General features: G+C 40.4%; 1 protein-coding gene across 1 annotated transcript in view; it reads left to right on the top strand.

Moving 5' to 3' along the window:
* Nucleotides 1-25,164, top strand: part of CMYA5 (cardiomyopathy associated 5) — a 704,220-nt gene that overhangs the window by 462,380 nt on the left and 216,676 nt on the right. Inside the window, exon 6 of the mRNA XM_044063710.1 lies at nt 23,733-23,854. Within this exon, the coding sequence (XP_043919645.1) occupies nt 23,733-23,854 (122 nt within the window). The remainder of the gene's footprint in view (nt 1-23,732; nt 23,855-25,164) is intronic.

The raw sequence follows: 25,164 nt of genomic DNA, 5'->3' as shown, positions 1-25,164 counted from the left end.
TATAAATATCTTATATTTATAAAACATTGTATTAAAAAACACATAAGACAGTTCTATCAGTGTAAAAACCATTGTTTATTGTAGTTCAAACCCTGTTTTGAGTTTTAAAACACTACTTATGGAACATTGATTATTCAAGCCTGGGAATTCCATGGTATTAACCCTTAGTTGCCATTGCATTTCCTTATATTCTAACATCCCATTAAAGGAACCACCCCTAAATGTTTGCTGTAACAATGAATTTAAATCCATGTTCCATATTTCCCTCGATATGCCTAACTTTATTTATTTATTTATTTTATTTAGTTCCAGTTTGATAACTGGGGAGGCCCAGTGAGAAAAGCTCCATATTACATAAAAGTAAAACAAGTAGTATTATATCATGAGATTTAACAAGTACAATTGCAAAATTGAAGAACATTCATTACATACTTACATAGTAGATTAGAGAACCATTTGTACAGCATTTAAGTTGGACAGAGGCAGTAGATCCTGTGTACATAATTATAAAAACTAACAATTGTAAATCATCTGTAAATAGTTATAAAAACTAACATTTGAAGGATTGTAGTAAATAAAGTTTTAGTAGAAAAGAGGAGAAATAAAGGGGGAAAGTACACTATTTGCTATGCATACATTCATGATTCTGGTGTATTCAGAGAGAGTGCAGTAGAAAAAAGTGGAGTACATACATGGCAGTGTAGATTATCTTAGTTAGATAGCATCAACATTTATATGTAGGTAGTGAAGAGAATCATTCCAGATGGGGGAGAGAGAACAGAGATAGAAAACTATGTACAATATTTACAATATATACATTCAAGGTATTGATGTTATATTACGTAATAGTTAATGCACTCACTAGACATAGTCATGGTAAATTTCAAAAAGGTAGTGGTCCCATGGAGAAAGTAAAAAAATTCCTCCAATTTATCTCTTGTGTCTGTCCAAAATATAATTATATTGTCCAAAAACCTCCTATAAAATGACCAATACCCCCTGTACTCAGAATTCAACACATAGTTCAACTCCCAGTAGGCTAGGACCATATTGGTGATATGGGGGCACAAGCTGCCCCCATAGCTACCCCTGTTTTTTGTTTAAACAATTGGTCTTCAAACATAATGAAATTGTAGTTGAGTATTACTTCCACTAACATTCTCATAGTTAATGCCTTGCTGTGCTCTAAGCCACCGTATTGCCATAAGTATGAGTAGAACCAGTCCACTCCTACCCCATGAGGGATAACTGAGTACAGGTATATTATATCAATAGTCACCAAAATTAAATTCTCTGCATACAAATCCGGGGAGATCCTGGACAAAAAATCCCAGGAATCTTTTAAACAAGGATTATATTTTTGTAATAATTTTTTTGCATGAAAATCAATATATTTTGCCATGAAAAAGTCTTAGAGGCCCTTGCATCAACAATAGGTCTAAATAGGGGGTCATGGATATCCTTGGGTAATTTAGGAATCACAAATATAACTGGTATACTTGGGTTTTTTCACTTGTAAATAATTAAACTCAGGTGGGGAGATTTGGTTGTTCAATAATAAATCTTCCAACAAAAGCTCTATTTTGTGGAAAGAAACATTAATTTTATTAATACTAGTTTCTTTATATGTATCTGTGAACAACACAGTAAACATTTTATTTGTCTAGTCATTTTATTCATGACAACTATCCCCCTCCCTTGTCTGGTTTCATAACCCTAATATTATCTTTCTCACTTATTTCTTTTAATATTAGGGATTCCTCATAGCTTAAATTTCACCCTCTGGCCCCACCATTATGCCTATATAACTGACGAATTTCTGTTTCACATATTTTTTTTCAAATATAGACACAACTGGAAACAATGGAGGGTTGAATGCACTTGGTCTCTTATATATATTTAATGGCAAATCAATGTAACTGACATGGTCTTTCAAATAAAAAGCTGGTTTAATTTTTTTACGAAAAGTTTCAAATTCAACAGAACTTCATCTATTTTTGCTCAACGTGCAGGAACAAATGTAAACCCTTTTTCAAAAACATCTGCACATTTTTTCTGAGATCACCATACTACTGTAATTGTAAATTTTAAAATCTCCACTAGTATTGGAGATAATATTACAATTAACAATATTCATGTCATCAGAGTTATCCTCATGATGCGTCACTCATTGTAAAATGTGTTGTTCGGTGCTCTCCCTCACCCCCCTCATATCTCTCTTCCCTTGTTGATAAGAAATGTTGCCATAATAACCCTCCCTCTGGTACCTCAGTCTTTTGGATCTCCTCAGAGGGGTGGTGTACTAAAGGGTCTGCCATCTATGAATAGGAGGCTGTGTAATTGTCTCTTGTCCAAGACTCGCTTTCATCAATACTGTTAGTATCATCGGGTGCCTGTCTAATTTATTTTTGTATCTTTTAAAAGTGAGTGGTGTACTTGGAAGTAACAAGGGATGGATTTGTTATAAGGGTGTGTATTGGGTATTCCATCATCCATTTAGAGGGATGTGGGGTTTATATAATGTGGGTGTTCACTATTGTCTTTGTTCTAATGAAGTCCTGTATTCCTGTGGATGAAAGTGCTAAACAAATAAATTAATTGCGGTGAACTTCTGGTTCCTGGTCCTTTTTATAAATTTTATGCTCATTATGCAAATCAGAAGTAATTATGAATGCTCTCATAGGCATTTTGAATAATTCTATCAAATATCGTGGTTTCAAACATTTTGTTTAATCAATGATGCGTTTTGTGCTTTTGGTTTGATTAATAAGTCTTGTGCTTTGCAAATGCTTCGTATCATTTTCATTACAAAATAAATCATTTATATGACTTTTAATTATCTGAAATTCATTTCTGACCTTTGTTGCTCAGACATGCCGGTTCTGACACTATGTCGCTCAGACATGGTACTTCCAACACCGTATCATTCAGGCTTGCCACTTCTAATATTGTGTCTTTCAGACATCCCACTTCTGACACCAGGTCACTCGTCTGGTCAGAATAAAACAGATGAACAGTTGTGGGTTTGGTTCAAGCAACTTTATTACATACAAAGACATCAGGATTGAGGCCTAGTAACTTAAACCTAAATAAACTTATAAACAGACTGACTACTGCACTCATACATGTTAACACTCTAGCTGTTCACTCAAAATGGCTCTGCTGCCTGCATGTGCTCTCTGTTTATACGCATGTGCCCTCACTTTGAAATGCTTCTTAAAGTCACAATACACAGAAGGTCACAATGCACAGTATGTTCTACAACTTCAGGTATGTGGAGTGGTTTTCATGGTTTATGGTTGAGGTCCAGTAGCTAGCAATGAGATGGTAGGGGATTTTTCCTATTGTCAGCTAGACATGGAGAAACTCAAGTGAGTCATCCTACTTGACCAGTCTGGAGGTGTGATTTTTTTATGCAAACAGAAACACCTCCTCATTTCATTTTTTTTTCCTTTTCAGAGGGTGATCTGAATGTGTGATAGGCACTGTAGCCTTGCACTGCTGGGGTGCTTTCCACAACCTTGAATTACTTCTCTGTACCCACACAGACTTCAGCATTATCCAGGGGGAGTAGAGCTTCCTGGGAGTGCAGTTTCTTGTTAAGATTCCTAGCACTGAGCAGTAGTACCTTCAGCTTGGCATTAGAAAGATTTGTTACATTGGTAAGTCTGTTGGTTTGGCACTAGCTAAAAAAGGCTTTATGGAGGGTAGCTAATGCCTTGGCTAGTATTTGAAAGCCTAGTGGTGACAGGTGTAGACCATCTCTGGCAAACTAGCATGGTCTTTTGATCATTTTGTCCCAAGCTGACAAAATCTGGATCCCCTTGGAATAATACCAGCAGCTAAGCCAATTATTGAAGTCAGTCATTTTCCTGGATGAGAACCCTTTTATGATGAGGTGTACCATGTAGAAGGATTACCTGACTACTGTGGTGATGTGATTATCAAAGGAGAGACTACTGTCCACCTGGGTCCCAAGGTCTCTTATCACATATTCAGCTTTAAGTAGACTGCTGCCTATGTGGTAATTCATGGGTACAGAGGTTTTACCAAAGAGGATGACAATGCACTTTTTGGCATTGAGCTTGTGGCCATGGCTCTGACATCAGGCATCTGTCTCACTGAGGCCCTTCTGCAGGATGTCCACATCATTTGGGGACTTGACTATTGCTCCTAGTTTGTAGTCATCTGCAAACTTCATTAACCAGAGGCCTTCTGTGTTAGCCTGTACTTCAGAGAAGTAGATACCAAACAGGAGATGTCCCAGGACTAAACCCTGTGGTACTCCACTTGTCACTGGTTTAAGCCAGATTTGGAGTCTGCAACTATTACAGTGTGGGTTCTGTTAGTGAGGCAGTTGGCAACCCATCTTGTGACATAGGGATTTACACCTAGTTTAGTGAGCTTACCTATAATTCTAAAATGGGGGATGGTGTCGAAAGCCTTGGAGAGGTCAAGATAGGCTGTGTGAACCACCTTACTCTCGTCTACGGCTTTGGTGACTGCCTCAAAGAAGTTGATCAGGTTCAGGAGGCATGATCTGCCTTTCACAAACCCGAACTGGGCGGGGTCCAGAGTTTGGAGGTTACCAATGTCTTTGTTTATGAGGTCCATGATGATACATTCCATGTCCTTGCAGACCAGTCTCGTCAAGCTAATAGGGCAATAATTCCCAGAATCAGTGGTGGCTCCCCCTTTGTGGAGTGGGATAACTGTTGCTGTGTGCCATTCAGTGGGCACAAAGCCTGACGTGAGGCTATAATTGAACATTGTGCTTAGGTGGGCAGACAATTTGTTTTGAAGTTCGTGCAAAACGCAGCCTGGTATGTTGTCCATTCCCATGGATGCTGTGTTTTTGGCTTTAGGAGTGCAGCTTTTACCTGCATAGTTGTGATTACAGTGACTCTGCATTCTTCCTGTATAGATATGGGCCCTTTAGGGGGTGAGAGGGGGTAAGGTTAGCAGTGAACCTATCTGCCAGGATGTTGGCAATATCAGTTGGTTCTGTAATTTTTGTAACGTTGTGCTGTAACTCAGAGCAGATCTGGGTATTGCCATTGAGATTCTTGACATAGCTATAGAATGCTTTGTGGTTGTCCTTAGAATCAGTGGTGATTTTGTTTTCATAGCTAGCTTTGGAGGATCTTGTAAGGGATCTCAGCTTCTTACTGAGGTTGACTAGAGAGCTCCTCTACTCATGGGATTTTATTCTCTTTTGCAACAGTTTCTTCCTTCTGTTGTACAGTTTGTTTATGGCAGGGGACCGCCAGACTGGCTTCCTTATTTTGGAGGATAGCATCTTGGTTCTGTTTGGGATAGCACGATCCATGCACTCGTGTAAGTGCTTTTAGAGTGCATTTGTGTAGGATTCAGCAGTCGTAACTTTATTGTCTGTCTGCATGGGTGTTATGAAGTTTACCACTTCTGTCTTAAGAAGCATGAAGTTGGCTTTGTAGAAATTTTTTACTGTGGTTTCATTAATGAGGGTGGGAGCGGGATGTGGATATCTAAGGTGATTAGCTTATGATTGGATCTGACCAACGAGGAGTTGACTTCAAGTGTGGAACACTGGTCACTCATGTTGGTAATGACTAGGTCTAATGTTGCCCCTAGTGGGGGTGTGGATAATTTGATCCAGGGCATTGCAATTTATGAATTCCAGGAAGCGTTGAGTGAAGAAGTTGGTACATGAGTAGTTTTCCCAGTTAATGGTGGGGTAGTTGAAATTGCCCATTATTAGGGTGTTTGGTTGAACCCTAATATTTTCCACTATATCAAGAAAAGAGGAGTAAGAATCCTGGGGCATGGTGGGGGATCTGTTGCAAGCTACAATTTGGATTGCAGTTTTGCCCAGAGTTAGTTGCACTTAGATAACCTCGGATGCATTATGCTAAGCAACTAGCCTGGAGGTGTGGATATACTTAATGAATATGGACACACCTCCGCCTTTGGTGTTCTGGTCCTGGTTAGATGGCTGAAAAGTGTGGTATGAGTTATAGCCTGGTAATGCAGGGGTGCTCTCTGGAGCCTTGAATCAGGTCTCAGTCACTGCATGGATATCGATGTTCTCCATTTTAAGGAGTGCCTCGAGTGAGTGCATTTTGAGATTTAGACTTCTAGCATTGAGTAGCATTACCCTCAGTTTTTGCTTGACTGTTCCCGTTATGGTGGTGAATTTGTCATTTGAACCTTGCTACAAAAGGCACTATAGAAGCAGCAAGAACCTTAGCCAGTATCCGGAATCCCAGGGGCGACAGGTGAAGGCCATGTCTGGCAAAGCATTGTGGTCTGTCGACCATGTCGTCCCAGGCAGACAGATACTGGATCCCCTTAGAATGACACCAGAAGCTTAGCCAATTTTTGAAGTCAATCATTTTGTCCTTGTACTGCGGTATTATTCTGGGTGATGGCAGGATGCTACTCAGGGCTAGGGTCATACCTGTCTGGGCTACAAGATTGGAGAGCTCTTCCATGTCTCTTTTTATGTAGTCCAGGGAGGTACGTCTCAGGTCATTCACACCAACATGGACGATGGCAGAGTCATATTTGTACTTGTTATGGAGTTACCTGAGTGCGTGGGTTATGTGGTGGATCCTGGCAACCAACAGGCAGCTGACAGTAAACTTCTCCTTGTTTAGCTTGGTGAGTGGGACATCAGTGTGCACGACTATAGAGTCATCTATGACTAGTGTGTTGGGTACATTGTTTTGCCTTATGGGCTGTGGTTGAGTAGCACACTGATTCTGTGGGCTATGTGTCATTTGGGTTGTGCTGGGGGGTGAGTGGAGGTTGCTTGAGTTTCTGCTTTGGAGGTCCCTGTTGCTTGAGCAGATTATTATTGAGAGCCTCCGTGAATGTTTTTGTTTCTATGTGTGGATTTTGGTGGTGTAGGTTTAGTGGGACTATAAAAGTTTGAAAATGAAGCTGCTGTAAAAGCATTTTTGAATGCATTTTTTGACTTTTGTTGTTTGCTAGAATAATTTAATGCTACTCTGCCTGCCCAATTAGGCTATTTAATTTATTAAATAATTGTTTGGAATGATTACTATATAAGATATCATGTGGTTAACATGTTTAACTGAAGAAGAATCATAGAAAGCGTGCATTGTGTCTGACTCATTCATCCTGTTCTTTTTTGGTTACAATAAAGAAGTGTTTTATCTGCTATACCATCGTGGAGTTCCTCATTCCTGTTTTCTCTACCTGAGTGTGGTGTGGTGTACGTGTTTACCTTCTCCTCTTGACTGTCAAGTTCAGTCTTGGTTGGAGAGAGCTTTACCTCCAGTTTGGCTAAATAAGTGCATCTCTCACAGGTTGTAGTGTTGGGTAGTAGGAGGAGAGGGTTGTCTGTGTACATGAGGCAATTGTTACATTGCCCCAAGATGCCAGATTCATCAGATAGACAGGAGAGAACACTGGGAGCTGACCCTTGGACATGCCTGAATAAAAAACTTCTCTAGACAAGTGAGGAAAGTGAGTACAAGAGCTGTTTTTCTCTAAGGAAATGAGGAAAGTAAGTACAAAAACTGTTTTCCTCTAGGTAATGAGGAAGGTTGAGTGCTGCAGTAATTTGTAGCTTATTTAGTACTTACAACAAGTTCAGAACAAGTGCTGAGCATGAATAAGCAAATTCAAGCGCTAAAACTAAAATCTGTATCTGAACTACACTAGTTACAGGAAAGAAACAAGTGTAAATGCGGCTTTTAAATCAGAAAGTTGAGAGAGATGGAAAAATTGTCTAAATGGCCAATAACTAAAATTTCTGGGCCAGAACCACTCCTTATGTGGTAGCTAGGTTACCTAGTGCTTACCACTCCCACTGATAAACTAGAAGGCTTCCCTCCAACACAGAAAGGCTTGGGGGGCTCAGGAGCTTACAAACAGTCCTGGACACAGCAAATCTGTATCTGGACTAGACTAGTTACAGGCATGGGGGGAAACAAGTGCAAATGTGGGATTTTAAATCAGAAAGTTGAGAGAGAGAGATGGAAAAACAGCCCAAATGACCAATAACTACAATTTCTGGGCCAGAAACCACTCCTTATGTGATAGATAGGTTACATAGTGCTTACCACTCCCACTGATTATCTAGTAGGCTTCCCTCCAACACAGACAGGCTTGGGGGAGCACGGAACCTTACAAACAGTTCTGGATATAGCAAATCTGTATCTGGACTAGACTAGTTACAGGAAGGGCAGGAAACAAGCTTATTTTTTTATTACAGTTAGCAGAACACAGGGAGATTGTAGCATAGTTTTTTTTGTAAAGGAAAGGGAGAAAGGAGAAGCAAAAGATAATTCAAGGTTAGGAAACTAAGTGGGTTGGCCTTTTCAAGTGTTCTCTCTGTATTAGGTAGAATGGGCTAATGACACTAGACTGGGAGAAGTGTCCCAGATCATATTTACAGTAGCGGTGGGCAACTGCAAACACACCAAGTATAACAGCAAGACACCAACAGGGAGGCATGGTGGGGAGCAATACTACAGATACTAATCTACACTCTTTTAGACAGTAAACACTACAGAAATGTTTATCACAGCAGAAAACCAGCAGTGAGCTACACAATGAAAGTCTTTAAACAGATAAAGGAGCAAGGAGACTCTACAGAATGCTTTTAACTGCAAACAAATCAGTTATATGATACACTCCTTGGCAAGTAATCAGAACAAGGAAACAGGTGCTTACCAAGTAGAGAAAATTTCCAGTTAATACCTTTCAAACAGTGAAACTAGCTAAAAAGCTTTACAAACAGTGTGACAATAAAAATCTTATTTATCAGGCCCTGTAAGACAGACAATTTTAGTTCAACAGTGCAGATTAGTTAATAGCAATAAAATACAGTAAAAAAGTATGCAGCAGGCAATAAAATGTGCTATATATAAATTGCTACAAGCAATAACTACTAAAAATAAGGACATATCTCAGATCAGAGTTGTAGCCAATGCCCCTCCTCCACTCGTCCGAATGTGTATAGACAGAAATTTTCTCCAAGTTAGGGCTTAAATACCAGAAGCTACAACCTTAAACAACTTTTTTTAAAACAAAGCTCAAAAGAACCAATGAGTGCTTACTCCAAGCCCTAGACCATCTAACATCCACCAGCCAGCAGCCAATCAACACAATCCTGCCATGAAGGTAAAGAAAGGCTTCTGGTAATTCAAGATGGCCTGGGCATGTGCTCAGAACAACCACTGCAAAAACAAACAGGCCCAAGGACAGTGAATCTGAACTGGGACTATACTACAGCTACTAGCCTACACTCTTTTAGACAGTAAACACTACAGAAATGTTTATCACAGCAGAAAAACAGCAAGACACCAACAGGGAGGTATGGTGGGGAACAAAACTACAGCTACTAATCTGCACTCTTTTAGACAGTAAACACTACAGAAATGTTTATCACAGCAGAAAAACAATAGTGAGCCACAAAATGACAGTTTTTAACAGATAAAGGAGCAAGGAGACTCTACAGAATGCTTTTAACTGCAAACAAATCAGTTATATTATACACTCCATGGCAGGAAATCAGGACAAACAGGTGCTTAACAACTAGAGAAAATTTCCAGTTATACCTTTCACACAGTGAAACTAGGTAAAAAGCTTTACAAACAGTGTGACAGTAAAAACCTTATTTATCAGGCCCTGTAAGGCAGACAATTTTAGTTCAACCGTGCAGATTAGTTAATAGCAATAAAATCAGTAAAAGTATGCAGCAGGCAATAAAAAGTGCTATATATAAATTGCTAGAAGCAATAACTAGTAAAAATAAGCAAAAAAAAACAGGATACTTATTGTTATATATCTCAGATCACAGTTGTAGTCAATGCTCCTCCTCTACTCAGCTCAGTGTGTATAATGGTAATATGTATATTCCAGAGGTGGTGAAGGCACTGCATAATGAATAGCTCTCTTGACTGAATTTTATTTGCTCATGCAACTTTATATCTCTGGTCCTAATATTACATGGATTGCTTGATTTATGAATCTGCAAAATATCCTGGACTACTAGGTCCCTGATGGCCTGAAAAGCAAGGCACAAATCCCTCCTCAGGAGTTTATAGGACTCTGGTAGATTAGGATTTTAAGACAGTGATATTCTTAGTTAGTAACATCTTGGGTCTTTTAAATGGTCTCATATGTCTAGTGAGGTACATCCCAAAGGGTGCATTGTAGGGTGGCCTCATATGTCTAGTGAGGTACATCTCAAAGGGTGCAGTGTAGTGTGATCTGATATGTCTACTGAGGTACACCCCAAAGGGTGCATTGTAGTGTGATCTGATATGTCTACTGAGGTACATCCCAAAGGGTGCATTGTAGTGTGATCTGATATGTCTATTGAGGTACATCCCGAAGGGTGCATTGTAGTGTGGTCTCATAGGTCTAGTAAGGTACATCTCAAAGGGTGTATTGTAGGGTGGTCTCATATGTCTAGTGAGGTACATCCCAAAGGGTGTATTGTAGTGTAGGCTATGTTCCGTCCAGTCAGTGCAGAAAAAAGATGTCAATGATGTCTTTAGATCTGGATGGTATTCCTTTTGTGATCAGCTGAGGTAAGTAGAAGGACTTTCTGACCACTTTCACAAAGGAATGATCAAAGGAGACGGAATTATCATCCATGTTCCAGGGTCTCTAACTACATTCTCATTTTGAAGAAGGGTGTTGTCTATTCCATAAGCTGGGTGGTTATCTACTGAGCATGACCATCTTGTACTTTTTTTAATTAAATTTTAGCTCAGTATTTGTACACCAGATATTTACACATATAAGTGCTTGCTGGGAGGACTGGGGGTCAGAGGGGGACTTCAGAACAACACCTAACTTACAGTCATCTGCAAACTTTAAATAGAGATCTTAGTTTGTGATCTGGAGATCTGAAAGGTGGATGTCAAGCAACAGAGATCTCAGTACCGAGCCCAGCAGAGTACCACTGGTCACCATCATACTCACTGTGAAAGTACATGTAACCCTCACTGTATGGGTTTTATCTTTTAGCCAATTTGCTATCCATTTTAGTACACACAGGGACACATCTGAAGTGCATTTAGCTTGTTTATTATGTTGGCATGAGGAATGGTATAAAATGCTTTGGCCAGCATGACTGCTGCCAGAGGACTGTATTTCCCTTTCAAAGAAGTTAACCAAATTTATTAGACAGGTTATCTCATTAGCAAAGCCTATCTACTATAGGTTAAGCTTGATAAGATTTTTAATCTCATAGTTATGATATATTCCATGTCTTAGCAGTTCATAGGTTCATAGTTTGGTACTAGGCTATCAGCCCTAGGGCCTATACAAGCCTAGCCATAATAATTCCCTGGCTATTACTTCCCTGGTCCCCTGTGATCCCTGGGGTGAATTTCCTATCTCCCATCCAATCATCAAGGTTCTTTTTGAAGAGGGCCAAAAAGGTGCTCAGCTTGACATGTATGGGCAGTCTAGCCCAGAGTATGGGGAGTCTCTCGGTCAGGAACATATCCCTCCAGCATGCTTTGTTCTTTGTGATGACCATGTTTAGATCCCTGGAGCATGTGGCTCTGAGGGATTGGGATTTCTTTCAGTGTAGCATGTCCAACAGCTCTGGGTTTGACATGGCCTTGTATGTTAAGCAGAGTTCGCCTCTGAGCAGGCGATATGCGACAGAGTATAGCTGGAGTTTTTTTAGATGGTCAGCATAGGGCATCTGCTTTAGGCTTGTGATTCTTTTAGTGAGGTATTTCTGTGGCCTTTACAGTTGTTGCAGATGCCTTGTGAGGTACATACTAAATGGGGTGTTGTACTCTATAATGGGTCTAATGAGGGATGAGTACAGTGGGACAGTGACCTCCTTTTTTCTGGATGAAAAGCCCTTAATGATGAGGTGTGCCACATAGAAGGATTTCCTTACTGTTGTGGCGATGTGGTTATTGAAGGTGAGACCACTGTCCACCTGTGTCCCTAAGTCTCTTAGCACACTTTCGGTGTTTAGTCTACTGCCACCTATGAGGTAATTTACGGGAACATGTTTTTTCCCAAAGGGGATAACTATACATTTCTTGGTATTGAGCTTGGACCCATGGCTCTGGCACCAAGCATCTGTTTCTGTAAGGCCCTTTTGTAGAATATCCACATCATTTGGGGATTCAATAATGGCTCCCAGTTTGCAGTCATCTGCAAACTTTGTTAGCCAGAGTCCCTTAGTGCTGGCCTGTACTTTAGAGAAGTAGATGCCAAACAAGAGCGGTCCCAGGACTGAACCCTGAAGTACTCCATTTGTCACTTGTCTGGAGCTGGATTTGGAGTCGGCTACTTTTACAGTGTGGGTTCTGTCAGTAAGCCAGTTGGCAACCCATTGAGTGATGTAGGGATTAATGCCCAGCTTAGTAAGTTTATCTATGATTCCAGAGTGGGGGATGGTGTTGAAGGCCTTGGCGAGGTCCAGATAGGCTGTGTGTACCACCTTGCCCTCATCCACAGCACTGGTTACTGATTTGAAAAAGTCAATCAGTTTGTGGAGACAAGATCAGCCCTTTACAAAACCAAACTGGGTGGGGTCCAGTGTTTGAAGGTTGCCAATGTCCTTGTTTATAAGTTCCATGATAATACGTTCCATGGCTTTGCAGATCAGGCTCGACAGACTGATGGGATGATAGTTCCCAGGATCCAAGGTAAATCCCCCCCTGTGGAGTGGGATAACTGTAGCTGTGCACCACTCATTGGGCATGAAGCCTGAGGTGAGGTTATGATTAAACATGACACTTAGGTGAGGTGCCAGTTCATTTTGTAGTTCATGTAGTACACAGCCCAGGTTGTCATATGGTCCCATGGATGCTGTATTCTTAGCTTTGGAGAAAGCATTTTTTACCTGTGTGGCCGTGATTACTAGAACTTGGCAATCTTTTGGTATTGAGTTGGGCCCTTTTGACTTGTCAAACTGATGGGCCTAAAATTTCTGAAGTCAATGATGGGGCCACCATTGGGATGTTACATTGCAACTGCTGTGTGTCAGATCTCAGAGACAAATCCAGTGTAGAGGCTCAGGTTGAATAGTTTGGGCACAGCTTTCCTAATTACTGTTTGCTACCACAGAGGAGGTATTTTTAGTCTTGGAAAACACCTTCAGTATTATGCTCTTCAGTGATGATGGAGAATCTGAGAACTTCAGGGAAAAGTGTACTTTGGAAAGTCATCATTGGCATGAAGTTTGCACTGAATTTGTTTGCTAATATGTTGGCAATGTCCACTGGATTCAAGTTGGTGATGCCATTTTGAATAAGTTCTGAGCAATGTTGGATATTATTTCTTAGTTTCCTGGTGCAGATAAAAAAGGATTTGTACATGGTTGGGCATTTGCAGTGGATGGAGAAGAAATAAATATATGAGGATAGTCGCATAACTCATCACCATCATCATCATTCCCTTCCCCCCATTTTCTTCATAGAGTCAGATTTTATAACTACCTCACATATACCCTTCCTGATATAATCTGTGGGTACTTGTGTGATACGAGGCATGTGGCCTTAATGTATCTCATTGGGCAATAGCACACATGTATTGCATAACCATGGATAGGTTTTGTGTCTTATCGGTATTGTGGCCAACCTTCAAAAAGAAAAAAAAACAGGATGACATTGAACAGATTTGATTTGATATCTGCACTTGGAATCCACAAGCACTGGCCTTCCACAATAGTCCACTGTTGATTACCATCCATGTTGAAAATGTCACTGGCAGACTCTCCCTATGCCATGGATTTTACAACATAAAGGTTTATCCATGGATGGATATTCTGAGTACACTGACAGACAGATCCAGTGCAATCACATATGAGCAGGACCCCAATGAGGCCGGAGATATTTCAGTGAGAGAACAGGCACCTTCCTATGTTAGAGAAAAGGTGCATTTCTGCTGCTGTGTGCTATGCAGCTACACACACTCACACACACACACACACACACACACACACACACACACACACACACACACACACACACGCAGACATATAATATATATCTGTGTGTGTGTGTGTGTGTGTGTGTGTGTGTGTGTGTGTGTGTGTGTGTTTTGTTGCTCCTACAGGTTTGCTGTTGCATTCGCACTGATTACAGTTTGTGTAGCAGGTATACATAAGCAGTATGTACTCCACCAAGTGTCACACACACAAAGCACATAGATATGAACAGCCATAACTTCTCCCTACTACCTTGCTGTCCTACTGTGTTCCCTAATGCAGGTTTATCAAGCAGTAAAACATCCCTTCTCTAACCCACCCAGAATGCTACATATACTGTCACTGCAGCATAACTGGGCTATCAAGTGTAGGATTGTCAATAGCCTGTGCATAGCCTTCCTGGTTAGAGGGGCTAGCTAACTGTACATGGCATCACACAGTAGAATCACTGCACATCTCAGACCTCCATGATTGTAGTACAACAATGGCTGAAGTTCACAAGTGCACCGAGTCAGAATCATACCTGCTGCCCACTGTGTTGCACCACTGCTCAGGAACTTGCATCCTTCAATGACAAGTTAGCCTGCTGAGGAGTAGAACCCCTCGCACTGTCTGCATGACTGCACCTATAGGCTACAGCATCAATTTCACATTACCTCAGTAGCAGTGCAGTTTATAAGCAAATGCTTCTTGGGAAGGTAGCAGGTAATGACAAGTTCTGAGGTACACACCTTCTAAACAGGTAGCATTAAGTAAAGTCACATGTCCCTCTATTCACACAAACTGTGAATGTTGTTGGCCTCCAGTCTGTCGCAGTGCAGTGGGGCCGAGTGGCAGCTTGGAGTTTTATATCACACAGATTCAAAGCTTCCAGCATGGCTCTTATACTTAGGCAGCACCTAAACAGTGTTTTTGAATAGCATTTTATCAGCTTATTATGGATGTGGGACAAGCCATGTTAAAAGTATCTCTCAGTGTTGTGCACTTGCATGAGTACCTGCAATGCACATTAAGCATGCATGGGTGGGTCACTGACCTGTACAGGAACATGTGGAAAAGTAGTTTACTTTTGTGTCTGATGGAGGCAATAAAGAGCAAAACTGCCATCATACCTGGACAGCATGCGCCTTCTGCAAACTATCCATGCCAGTGTCCACGCCCTACCACCATCATACTTAGAAAATGCACCTTCCACAAACTATTCATGCCAGTGTTCACACTCGACCACCATCATACCTCGATAGCATGCACCTTCCATAAACTATCCATGCCAGTGTTCACACTCTACCACCATCATACCTAGACAGCATGCACCTTCCACAAATGGGTCTATATTACCAAAGCGAAAAACCCTATTCCCGAATACCTAAATGTCGACACCTGTACCGTGAACCGTGAAAGTCCCGAATGCACTAAACCGCAAGAAAAAAATAGCTGTCATAGTCGGCCAACCCCATCACCTGCTACATACTACCTACCCAAAGAAAATAAACCACAGACATACACTAACCAAACCCTACTTCTAACCTAAGGTAAAGCAGCAAAACCCTATCTCTAATCCTCCACTAAATCCCACATACACAACTAACTATGCACTATCCTTAACCGCTCCCTAACCCTAAGGTCCGTAACTACCGCACACATCCCCTACACACATACAAAATAAATAATCCACATAGATACATTTAACAAAACCCTACCTCCAACACTACACTAAACCCCACATACACAACTATCAATGCACTATCCTTAACCCCTCCCTAACCCTAAGGTCCGTAACTACCGCACACGTCCCCTACAGACATACACCCAAACAAAATAAACAATACACATATATACACTTAAAATAACTCTACTTCTAACACTACACTAAACCTCACATACATTACCTATCTACACGCTTACCTTTACCCAAATCCTAACACTAAAGTCCTGTCTATCGCACACTTACCTTACAGAGCTATACCGCAGACGGGCCAACCAAAACAAATCGACATTTTGGAATTTGTGATTTTGTATGCTTGGGATTTCCATACTTCGTGCAATATGGGTCGACGTCTTCATATTCGTTCATACCCCCCACAAACTATCCATGCCACTGTTCACACTCTACCACCATCATACCTAGAGAGCATGCACCTTCTACAAACTATCCATGCCAGTGTTCACACTCTACCACCATCATACTTAGAGCATGCACCTTCCACAAACTATCCATGCCAGTGTTCACACACTACCACCATTATACCTAGACAGCATGCACCTTCCACAAACTATCCATGCCAGTGTTCACACTCTACCACCATCATACCTAGACAGCATGCACCTTCCACAAACTATCCATGCCAGTATTCACACTCTACCACCATCATAGTTAGAGCATGCACCTTCCACAAACTATCCATGCCAGTGTTCACACACTACCACCATTATACCTAGACAGCATGCACCTTCCACAAACTATCCATGCCAGTGTTCACACACTACCACCATTATACCTAGACAGCATGCACCTTCCACAAACTATCCATGCCAGTGTTCACACTCTACCACCATCATACCTAGACAGCATGCACCTTCCACAAACTATCCATGCCAGTGTTCACACTCTACCACCATCATACCTAGACAGCATGCACCTACCACAAACTATCCATGCCAGTGTTCACACTCTACCACCATCATACTTAGAGCATGCACCTTCCACAAACTATCCATGCCAGTGTTCACACTACCACCATTATACCTAGACAGCATGCACCTTCCACAAACTATCCATGCCAGTGTTCACACTCTACCACCATCATACCTAGACAGCATGCACCTTCCACAAACTATCCATGCCAGTGTTCACACTCTACCACCATCATACCTAGACAGCATGCACCTACCACAAACTATCCATGCCAGTGTTCACACTCTACCACCATCATACCTAGACAGCATGCACCTACCACAAACTGTTCATGCCAGTGTTTACACTGTGCCACCATCATACCTAGACAGCATGCACCTTCTACAAAATATCCATGTCAGTGTTCACACTCTGCCACCATCATACCTAGATAGCATGCACCTTCCACAAACTATCCATGCCAGTGTTCAGATCATAATTCTCAACCTCTTAGAGCAAAAAATCTGGACAAAGCCTAAAATGTGATGGGAGGACAAATAGGGACAGATTTTAAATATTGCTCTTACAAACTTAGAAAGTTGATAGAATAATAGGTTTCGCATTAGCATGAATTTTCTGAAGGATGTGGAGTCTTAAACTCAAATGTCTCTCATTGGTTAATGACTTCAATCCTCAGCTATTTGCCAGAAAAGTACAGATTACAGGAGTAACACACCAAAAATAAGAGGCAAAAATCTGGAAATTCTGTGAAAATTGGGAGGTGTGAACTTCACACTCTACCACCATCATAGATAGAGCATGCACCTTCCACAAACTATCCATGCCAGTGTTCACACTCTGCCACCATCATACTTAGAGCATGCACCTTCCACAAATTATCCATGCCAGTGTTCGTACTCTACCACCATCATACCTAGACAGCATGCACCTTCCACAAACTATCCATGCCAGTGTTCACATTCTACCACCATCTTACCTAGACAGCATGCACCTTCTACAAACTATCCATGCCAGTGTTCATGCTATACCACCATCATACTTAATGCATGCACCTTCCACAAACTATCCATGCCAGTGTTCACATTCTACCACCATCATATCTAGACAGCATGCACCTTCTACAAACTATCCATGCCAGTGTTCACGCTATGCTACCATCATACCGAGACAGCATGCACCTTCCACAAACTATCCATGCCAGTGTTCACGCTATACCACCATCATACAGAGACAGCATGCACCTTCCACAAACTATCCATGCCAGTGTTCACGCTCTATCACCATCATGCTATTCCAACAATTTATGTGCTACATAATGGTGGCATTGTGACAGGCCATAATAACGGGCTGCCTGTGTTGAGCAGTATGTACTAAGAAAGTGAACAGACATGACTTTGAAAGGGATAGCATGGTTCTCTGGAATGTGATGTTGTAAGTGATCATGGCTTCCAAAGGCACTGAATCTGATAGCTCTCCCTGATACTGCAGAAAAGAAAAGAAAATATTTCTGTTTCTGCTGCATAGAGACCACTGGCAGCACCTAATTGACGACACTCATAACAGTCCTCAATATATAAAGTGAATGCCTTGCACAGTCTTGCTAGGGTGATGTCTGGTGTCATTGGCATTCCCCCACTGGTGAGCAGTACATATGCTACTGCTACAACCTGGCAAGGCACCATCCTAATATTCTTAGATGTAGCAAAGAAGAGGTCAGAGTAAGGACACCCAAGATTTATTGCAGGTATTGTGTTACTTGTCTGCTCATTCATATTTTTTCATACTTGATCTTGAGCGTGGTATGTTAATGTCTTGTGGTGCACATCATGTAAAAAAAATGAATGGACATGAAGCCTGAGAGAGATACCTTGGTTCTCTGTAATGTGACATGGTGAATGGCCATGGTAGCTATTATAAAAAACAACTTTCTACATTGGAGGTATATGGAGAAACTTTCTAGGTGAAAAGGGTGCATTTTGCTTCATAATACAGTAATTGTTAGTGCATCAATTATCCAGCTGTTATATGTGCCCAGTGCCAGAATATGGCCCTATATAGATGTTACCGCTAAGCTTAAGGTTTTAGTGTGACTTAGTGAACATGACAAGAATTCTATGTAGCATAGAAACCAGCAGGTCAGGAATGTATGTGTGCTGTTTGCAATGCTATATTGTTGTAGTGCACAGAGCGCTTTGATTACACTTCAAAGTCAGAAAAAAGATAAACCTGTTACGTGCTTCTGTAGCATGAGACCTGACCACAACAGCACTTTCAGAAGAGTGCAACTTTTGTTACACATCCCGTATGCACTGGTATTAGGAAATGGATGCCCCTTCACTCTCAACAGTCCCTGAATATTTTTCCTCATACATGTGCAAAAGTTTACAGATGTTAGTCTGTAAGTACTTATTTAAATTAGGGCAGTATTTAAAAACTGTCCTTGACTTTTTCCTGCAATTATATTTACTTTCTGTCTATGGAACAGCACTCATTAAGTGCTTTACTGGCTTTCAAAGCAGTGGGGAGGAAGGCCAGAATGCTAACCCACCTTTCCCTGGCTATTGAAAGGGTAATGCAATACAGGAGGCCATAACCCCATCCTGGTGTTCCCCTTCCCCTGTGTGTCACTGCTCTCCCATTTGCTGTCCAGTACAATATCTCAACAATTTTCTCCATTGTCTGTGTAACTGTAATTCAGCTGCCTCCACCCCCACTACAAAGTGTGTGCCAGCACCTGTCCTGTATGTCTTTTATCTCTATTGTATGTTTGCTAATGTGTCTCTAATTGTAAACCTTACCCTTTTACCATGCCTTTTCCTTCCCTTACATCCTTCTCCAAATTCCTTTCTCCAGAAAAGAAAATTAGGCATCTGCCCCTAAGAAAAATGGGTTACCACTGAATGATCGACACACCAAAATGTCGACAATAATATGGCGCAGACCATATCATTGACATTCGGAATGTTGAACATTCAAAAACAAAATAAATACACACATTAAAAATTATTAAAACATTGCTAGCAGGGGGGCAAGCCCCCTGCACCCCCCACACCCCCGTAACTTAAATATGCCAACTCCGAGATCGCACTACAGTGCAGGAATGGGAATCTCTCCATTCTGCGCTATAGTGAGATGCCGGTTCTGCATTGTCGAAATTGCGAATATCGATCATATGGTTTCGACCATATGACTGTCGATAATTTGCAGTTTCGACAATGTGAAGGGGACCCAAAAAAAATATCCCTTCTGCTGTGTCTCCGTCCGCACTCCCATTCTTTCCTTCGTTGTTTCTCTTGTGCATGTACTTCTGCTTGCCTGCCGCTTTTTTCTACTGTCCTGTACAGCCATTTTCATCCCTTTGTTTACAGTCGGCCCTTTAATATCGCTTGCTAGCTTTCCAGTATTGTTGTAATGGAGTTCATGTGCACGCTCTCTAGTTGTCTAGTGCATGCTCTCTGCTTGGCTGTTTTCCTTATTTCAATCCTAGATAAAGCTACAGGATTTCCTTTTTCTCTATAGATCCTGTGATTTTCCTGGGTGTTTGTTTAAATTAGCAGCAGAATGGGTTGCTAATTTCCAACTATTTAATTGATAATTAACCTCTGGCGGGATCGCTCTACAAGCCTTACCTGTCGTGGGCATACTGCAATTTGTGCTAAACATATTTCTGAATCCTAGGGTTAGTAACAGTAATTAAAGGGAAAATGAAAGAAAAAAATTCAGTCTGCTTTCTAACAATAAGGTTTTTAGGAATACTTTAAAGGCATGATGCATAAGTTGTTAAAACATGTCAAATCTTATAAAAGCTTTTATTTAATTAGTGTGTTTTATTGAGCAACAATAAAATGTCTGGTTTACTAGAAAAACTTAATTTCTTAAAATAATTAAAAGACAGAAACAGTTAAGTACTTTTAGTATTCAAGACTTCCTTATACTATTTTTATTTATTTTATTTTTATTTTACATTTGTTGACCGGGATAGTCCGACTGGATGCATGTCCATTTTCAGCGGAGGCCCGGGGAGAAAATCTCCAAGGGTAAGCAGATACAGCATTACATAATACCAGCATTACATATTACAAACAGACTATTTACAGAGATTACATAAGTAAGCAAGTTAAACAAGTTACACAGGTTACAGTTATTCCTGAGCACAAGTCAGGATTAAATTAAATTACACAGTAAACTGGTTAACAGATTTTTACACATTCGAGTTAGCCTGGCTTGATACATTGACATAGCCAGTTAAGTGACAAATGTTGTTTGAGTCTAGTTTTAAATTGACCTAAGGTGGAAAGTAAGGTAATATCAGTTGGAAGAGAGTTCCAGGATCTACTTACAGAGTTTGCAAAGAGAGAATCACTGGCTGTGTTATTAATTTTGCTAGTCTGAATTAGTAGTTTGTTAGAGGATCGAAGCGGTCTAGGATTGTTATAGGGGGTGATAATATTTTTAAGTGCAGGAGTATTGTCCGGATTATAGAGGATTATAGAGGATTTTATAGGACATAATCAGTTGGTTATACTGGATTAGGCTAGGTAGTTCAAGCCAACCAAGCTGATTTAGATTGATGCAATGATGTGTCCTAAAAGGCAGCCCAGTGGCAAACCTGGCAATGTGGTTGTAGCAAATTGAAAGTTTGTTAAGGACAGTCTTGTTCAAATTCGAGAGTAGAGGGGATGCATACAGAAGGGTTGAAAGAAGGTGAGAGCGAGCTATGGCAATTTTAGCTGGAGGGGTTAGGAAGGCTTTTATTCTGTAAAGTGACCCTAGGTTTTTATTGATGGTTTTGATAGTTTGGTTAACATGTAGGTCAAATATGAGATTATTGTCTATGATGACACCTAATAGTTTTGTAGATGGGTCAGGGGAGATTATTGTGCCATCATTTGATTTTATGGTAAAGGTGAAAGCGGTAGACCTACGTGTTGGTGAAAATAACAGCATTTTAGTTTTTTGGGATTTAGGATCAGACGATGTTCAGAAAGCCAGTTTTCTATTGTATTAAAGGTGGTCTGGGTAGCTGACCATAACTCTACTGAAGATGTGGCTGAGCAAATCAGAGTAGAGTCATCAGCATATTGGATACAGCTGTACTTTGGGATGACAGTATAAAGGTTGTTAATGAAGATGGAGAACAGCAAGGGCCCTAGTATAGAGCCTTGTGGTACTCCGAGGGTGTTAGGTAGAAGGTTAGAGAGTTTGTTCTGCCAGAGGACAGCCTGCTGTCAACCATTCAGGTAGGATTGAAACCATTGGAGGGCTCCAGTATCTAGACAGAATGTTTGCAGGGTGTGGATTAAAAGTTGGTGATCAACCATATCGAATGCCTTGGAAAGATCCAAAAAGAGGGCTGAGGATATATAATTATTGTTGCGCTTATGGTTTATGGTGTTAGTAAAGGCTAGGAGGGCTGAAGTAGTGCTGTGATGAGGATGGAGTGTCTGCCATAAGGCGATTTTGGATTAGGTGGTGCATGAGTTGTCTATGAATACATTTTTCCATAATCTTTGCAAGTGGAGAGAGTATAGATATTGGCCTATAACTGGAGAATTCAGTAGAGCTGCCTCCTTTGTGAAGTGGGATTACATAGGATATTTTCCAGATTGAAAAGTATAAACATGCAGACATTTAAATAAAAAGCTCATTTAACATGCAACTTATAAAATTTTCTAAAGCAATTAATACAATAACATTTTATATTAAGGCAAATGCTTAATACTAATTTCTCATTTAATCCTTATCCCTATAAAATATATGCCATTTAATATTCTCTGTCACATATATTATTTTTAAATTTGTTAAAATCACATTTAACAAATGTTGCCAACACCACTAATAATCAACTACAAATTTCTTAAAACCAGCACAAATGATACTCTGTTTATATAATGCATTATTATAGTTTCCCTTTCTCATTGTATAGTATTGATAACCTTTTTTGCAACTTTCTGCTGGTTTTGTCTACAGAGAAGGAGTCACATGCAATGCATTAGACTGCGTAAAAACAAATGCTGTATTACACTCTCCATACTTCAAAGATATATTATGTTTTTTTATGCCTGGCTGTTTAAACTGGTTACTACTAGAAATGTAAGGGTTTATAGAACAGCCCGAACATTTAAAAGTTCTCTTTTCAGTATGCACTGATTTATTTATTTGTTGCATTTGTTTACCAGGTATATATTTTTGCCAAACCTTTTATGTTGTGCCCCGTTTTATATAAAATCTGGCACTTGCAAGACTTTCTTGTTTCCCAACAACAGTCTCTTGCTCTTCTTCTTTTTGCTACATTGCTTATTTATTTTAAGTGATAGTTTGTACATATTTCTTACTTGATAGTACTTTAATAATTTTGTTGTTTTGTAATTATCCTTGTATAATGGGACATAATGCTAAAGAGGTAAGGCCTGATAAACATAACACCTGCATTCACGTGAACTTGAAGTGGATTTTTGACTTGGAAGGGAAAATTTTGAAAATGTAGATGGGAATAGGAGGTGATCTATGCCTGGTCTACAAAGCATTCTCTGATCCTGCTCTGATGGACCTGCTGCGCATCCACAAAACAAATAGCATTAGAAATATGCAGTCTAAGGACCTAAACCTCTTCTGCAAGATAAACAGAACATGCTGGAGGGACAGGTATATGTCTCAGAGACTATCTCTTCTCTGGAACAGGCTTCCCACCTAAGTGAAGCAGAGTTCTTCACTAACCAAATTCAAGTGTAACTTGGACCAGTGGCTAGGGAATTGAAAGTTTACCCCTGGTTTGGCACCTCTATCTTTAGTAGACAGAGGTGCCTATAAATGCTTGACCACCCATGTCTAGGCCTACATATGCTCCCTTAAAATAACTCTAGGTTATCAATACTTGTCAGATACATTTGGGAAGCACATCTAGGCTTAAAAAGGTTCTTTACAGTCATTAGCATAGCAATCACCTATGAACCTGTTTGGTTAGGAAAACTTTCCGTCTTCACAAATGACTGCTATGAGATTGAATTTTTAATGCTGTTTTAAAATGTATTGCCAGAATGCTCTTCTGGGACCTTGCTTTAACAATATGTAAATGAGGTGTCATTGCTAACCTTATTTTCTATTTTCTGCAGTACACATAACGTGAATTGTTATATTTCAACGTATCCGATTCTTCTTGTTCCCTAACAGCCTTCAGTCTGTACTGGAGACGACACACTCGTTGGAAATGATGCCCAGTGCTTTTTCCTTATTTGAGCATTATGCAGAAAGCACAGTAAGAAGTGGGCACAAGGTACTAAAACATGTGCCGGGTAAGAACCTTCTTTTTCAGCTAGCATGTGATCTGTTCTTTATGAAAAATACATTCACTGATTGCCAAGTAACTTTAAATAATAATACTATATTTCTATTCTATGAGCCAAGGGCTACAAGTACTGCTGTTGTTTAACAAGTTCTTGGACTGGTACTAACAACACTGAGTGGAACAGCGTACTATCCAGTATGGGTAAATGATGCCTTCTTTCTCAGTGGCATTGTCCTATTGTTAGTTGATAAGTACTTTTTCAAGTAGCTGGTGGAGAGCAGGTGAGGGAAATGCTGGCATTGATGGTATGCTGCTATAGAACAGTTAGAGGCTGTATACAGTAGCAAGAAAGTGAACATGATGCAGCAGATGCAACACAAAAATGTACCGAATGAGTTTACTTGGAAATAAACGCAATAAAATGACAAAAATATTAGCAACATCTATACTACTCTAATACTTCCTTCTCACTAGATATGCTTTCTCAAAAATAAATCTACCCTTCTCTGTGTTGTTATGGTGTCCAAATGGAAAGCTGTAGTAAAATAGTAGTAATTCTGAGATGAAGCATAAAGTTGTCAGGCAATAATGAAAGATAAAATATTTGGATGGGGAGAAAAGTGTGTTTTGTGTCACATACAACTGTAGCACAAAGCACTGTGATAGATTTCATGCAAAAATGCGCTGAGGCAGTAAACACTAGAATGCTCTAGTAGTCAGAGTAGCAACAGGAAGTTATCATGTTACATAACCAAGTCAGAGAGCATGATTCAGTTCTGGAGCAGAACGGCTTGCTGTCTGCGGGTGAGACATGAAGAGATACTTCCAGAAGAGTTTAAGTATCTCAGATCTTCTTCATGAGTGAAGGAAGAGATGATTCAGAAGTCAACCAGTGGATACATGTAGTGAAAGCAATAATGGAAGTATGGTACTCAACTGTGATGGTGAGTAAAAGCTGACTTATAGGACCAAGCTGCCCATTTACTGGTGAGTCTTTGCTCCAGTCCTTCTCTATGGTCATGAGCTTTGAGCATTGACTAAAAGGATGAAAATGCAGATATAGGTGGCAGAAATGAGATCCATTTACAGGGCAGCTATAATCTTCATCACAAAATTATGAACTAGGCCGTCCAGGAAGAATTAGGCATGTAGTCACTACTCCTTTGTGTTGACTAGTCATTTGAGGTGGTTTGAACACCTTGTGTGGATCCCTTTTGGGTATCCCCTGTTGGAATTTGCCAGACATTGGTAACTGAGAAGAGACCCTGAGTCAGACCCAGTACATGTTATATGAACTATAGATTTAAGCTTGCCTGG

This window comes from Protopterus annectens, chromosome 2.part2, assembly GCF_019279795.1.
Source record: "Protopterus annectens isolate FY-2018-M chromosome 2.part2, PAN1.0, whole genome shotgun sequence".
NCBI classification, from domain to species: Eukaryota; Metazoa; Chordata; order Ceratodontiformes; family Protopteridae; genus Protopterus; species Protopterus annectens.
This window is presented reverse-complemented; position numbering and strand designations above follow the sequence as displayed.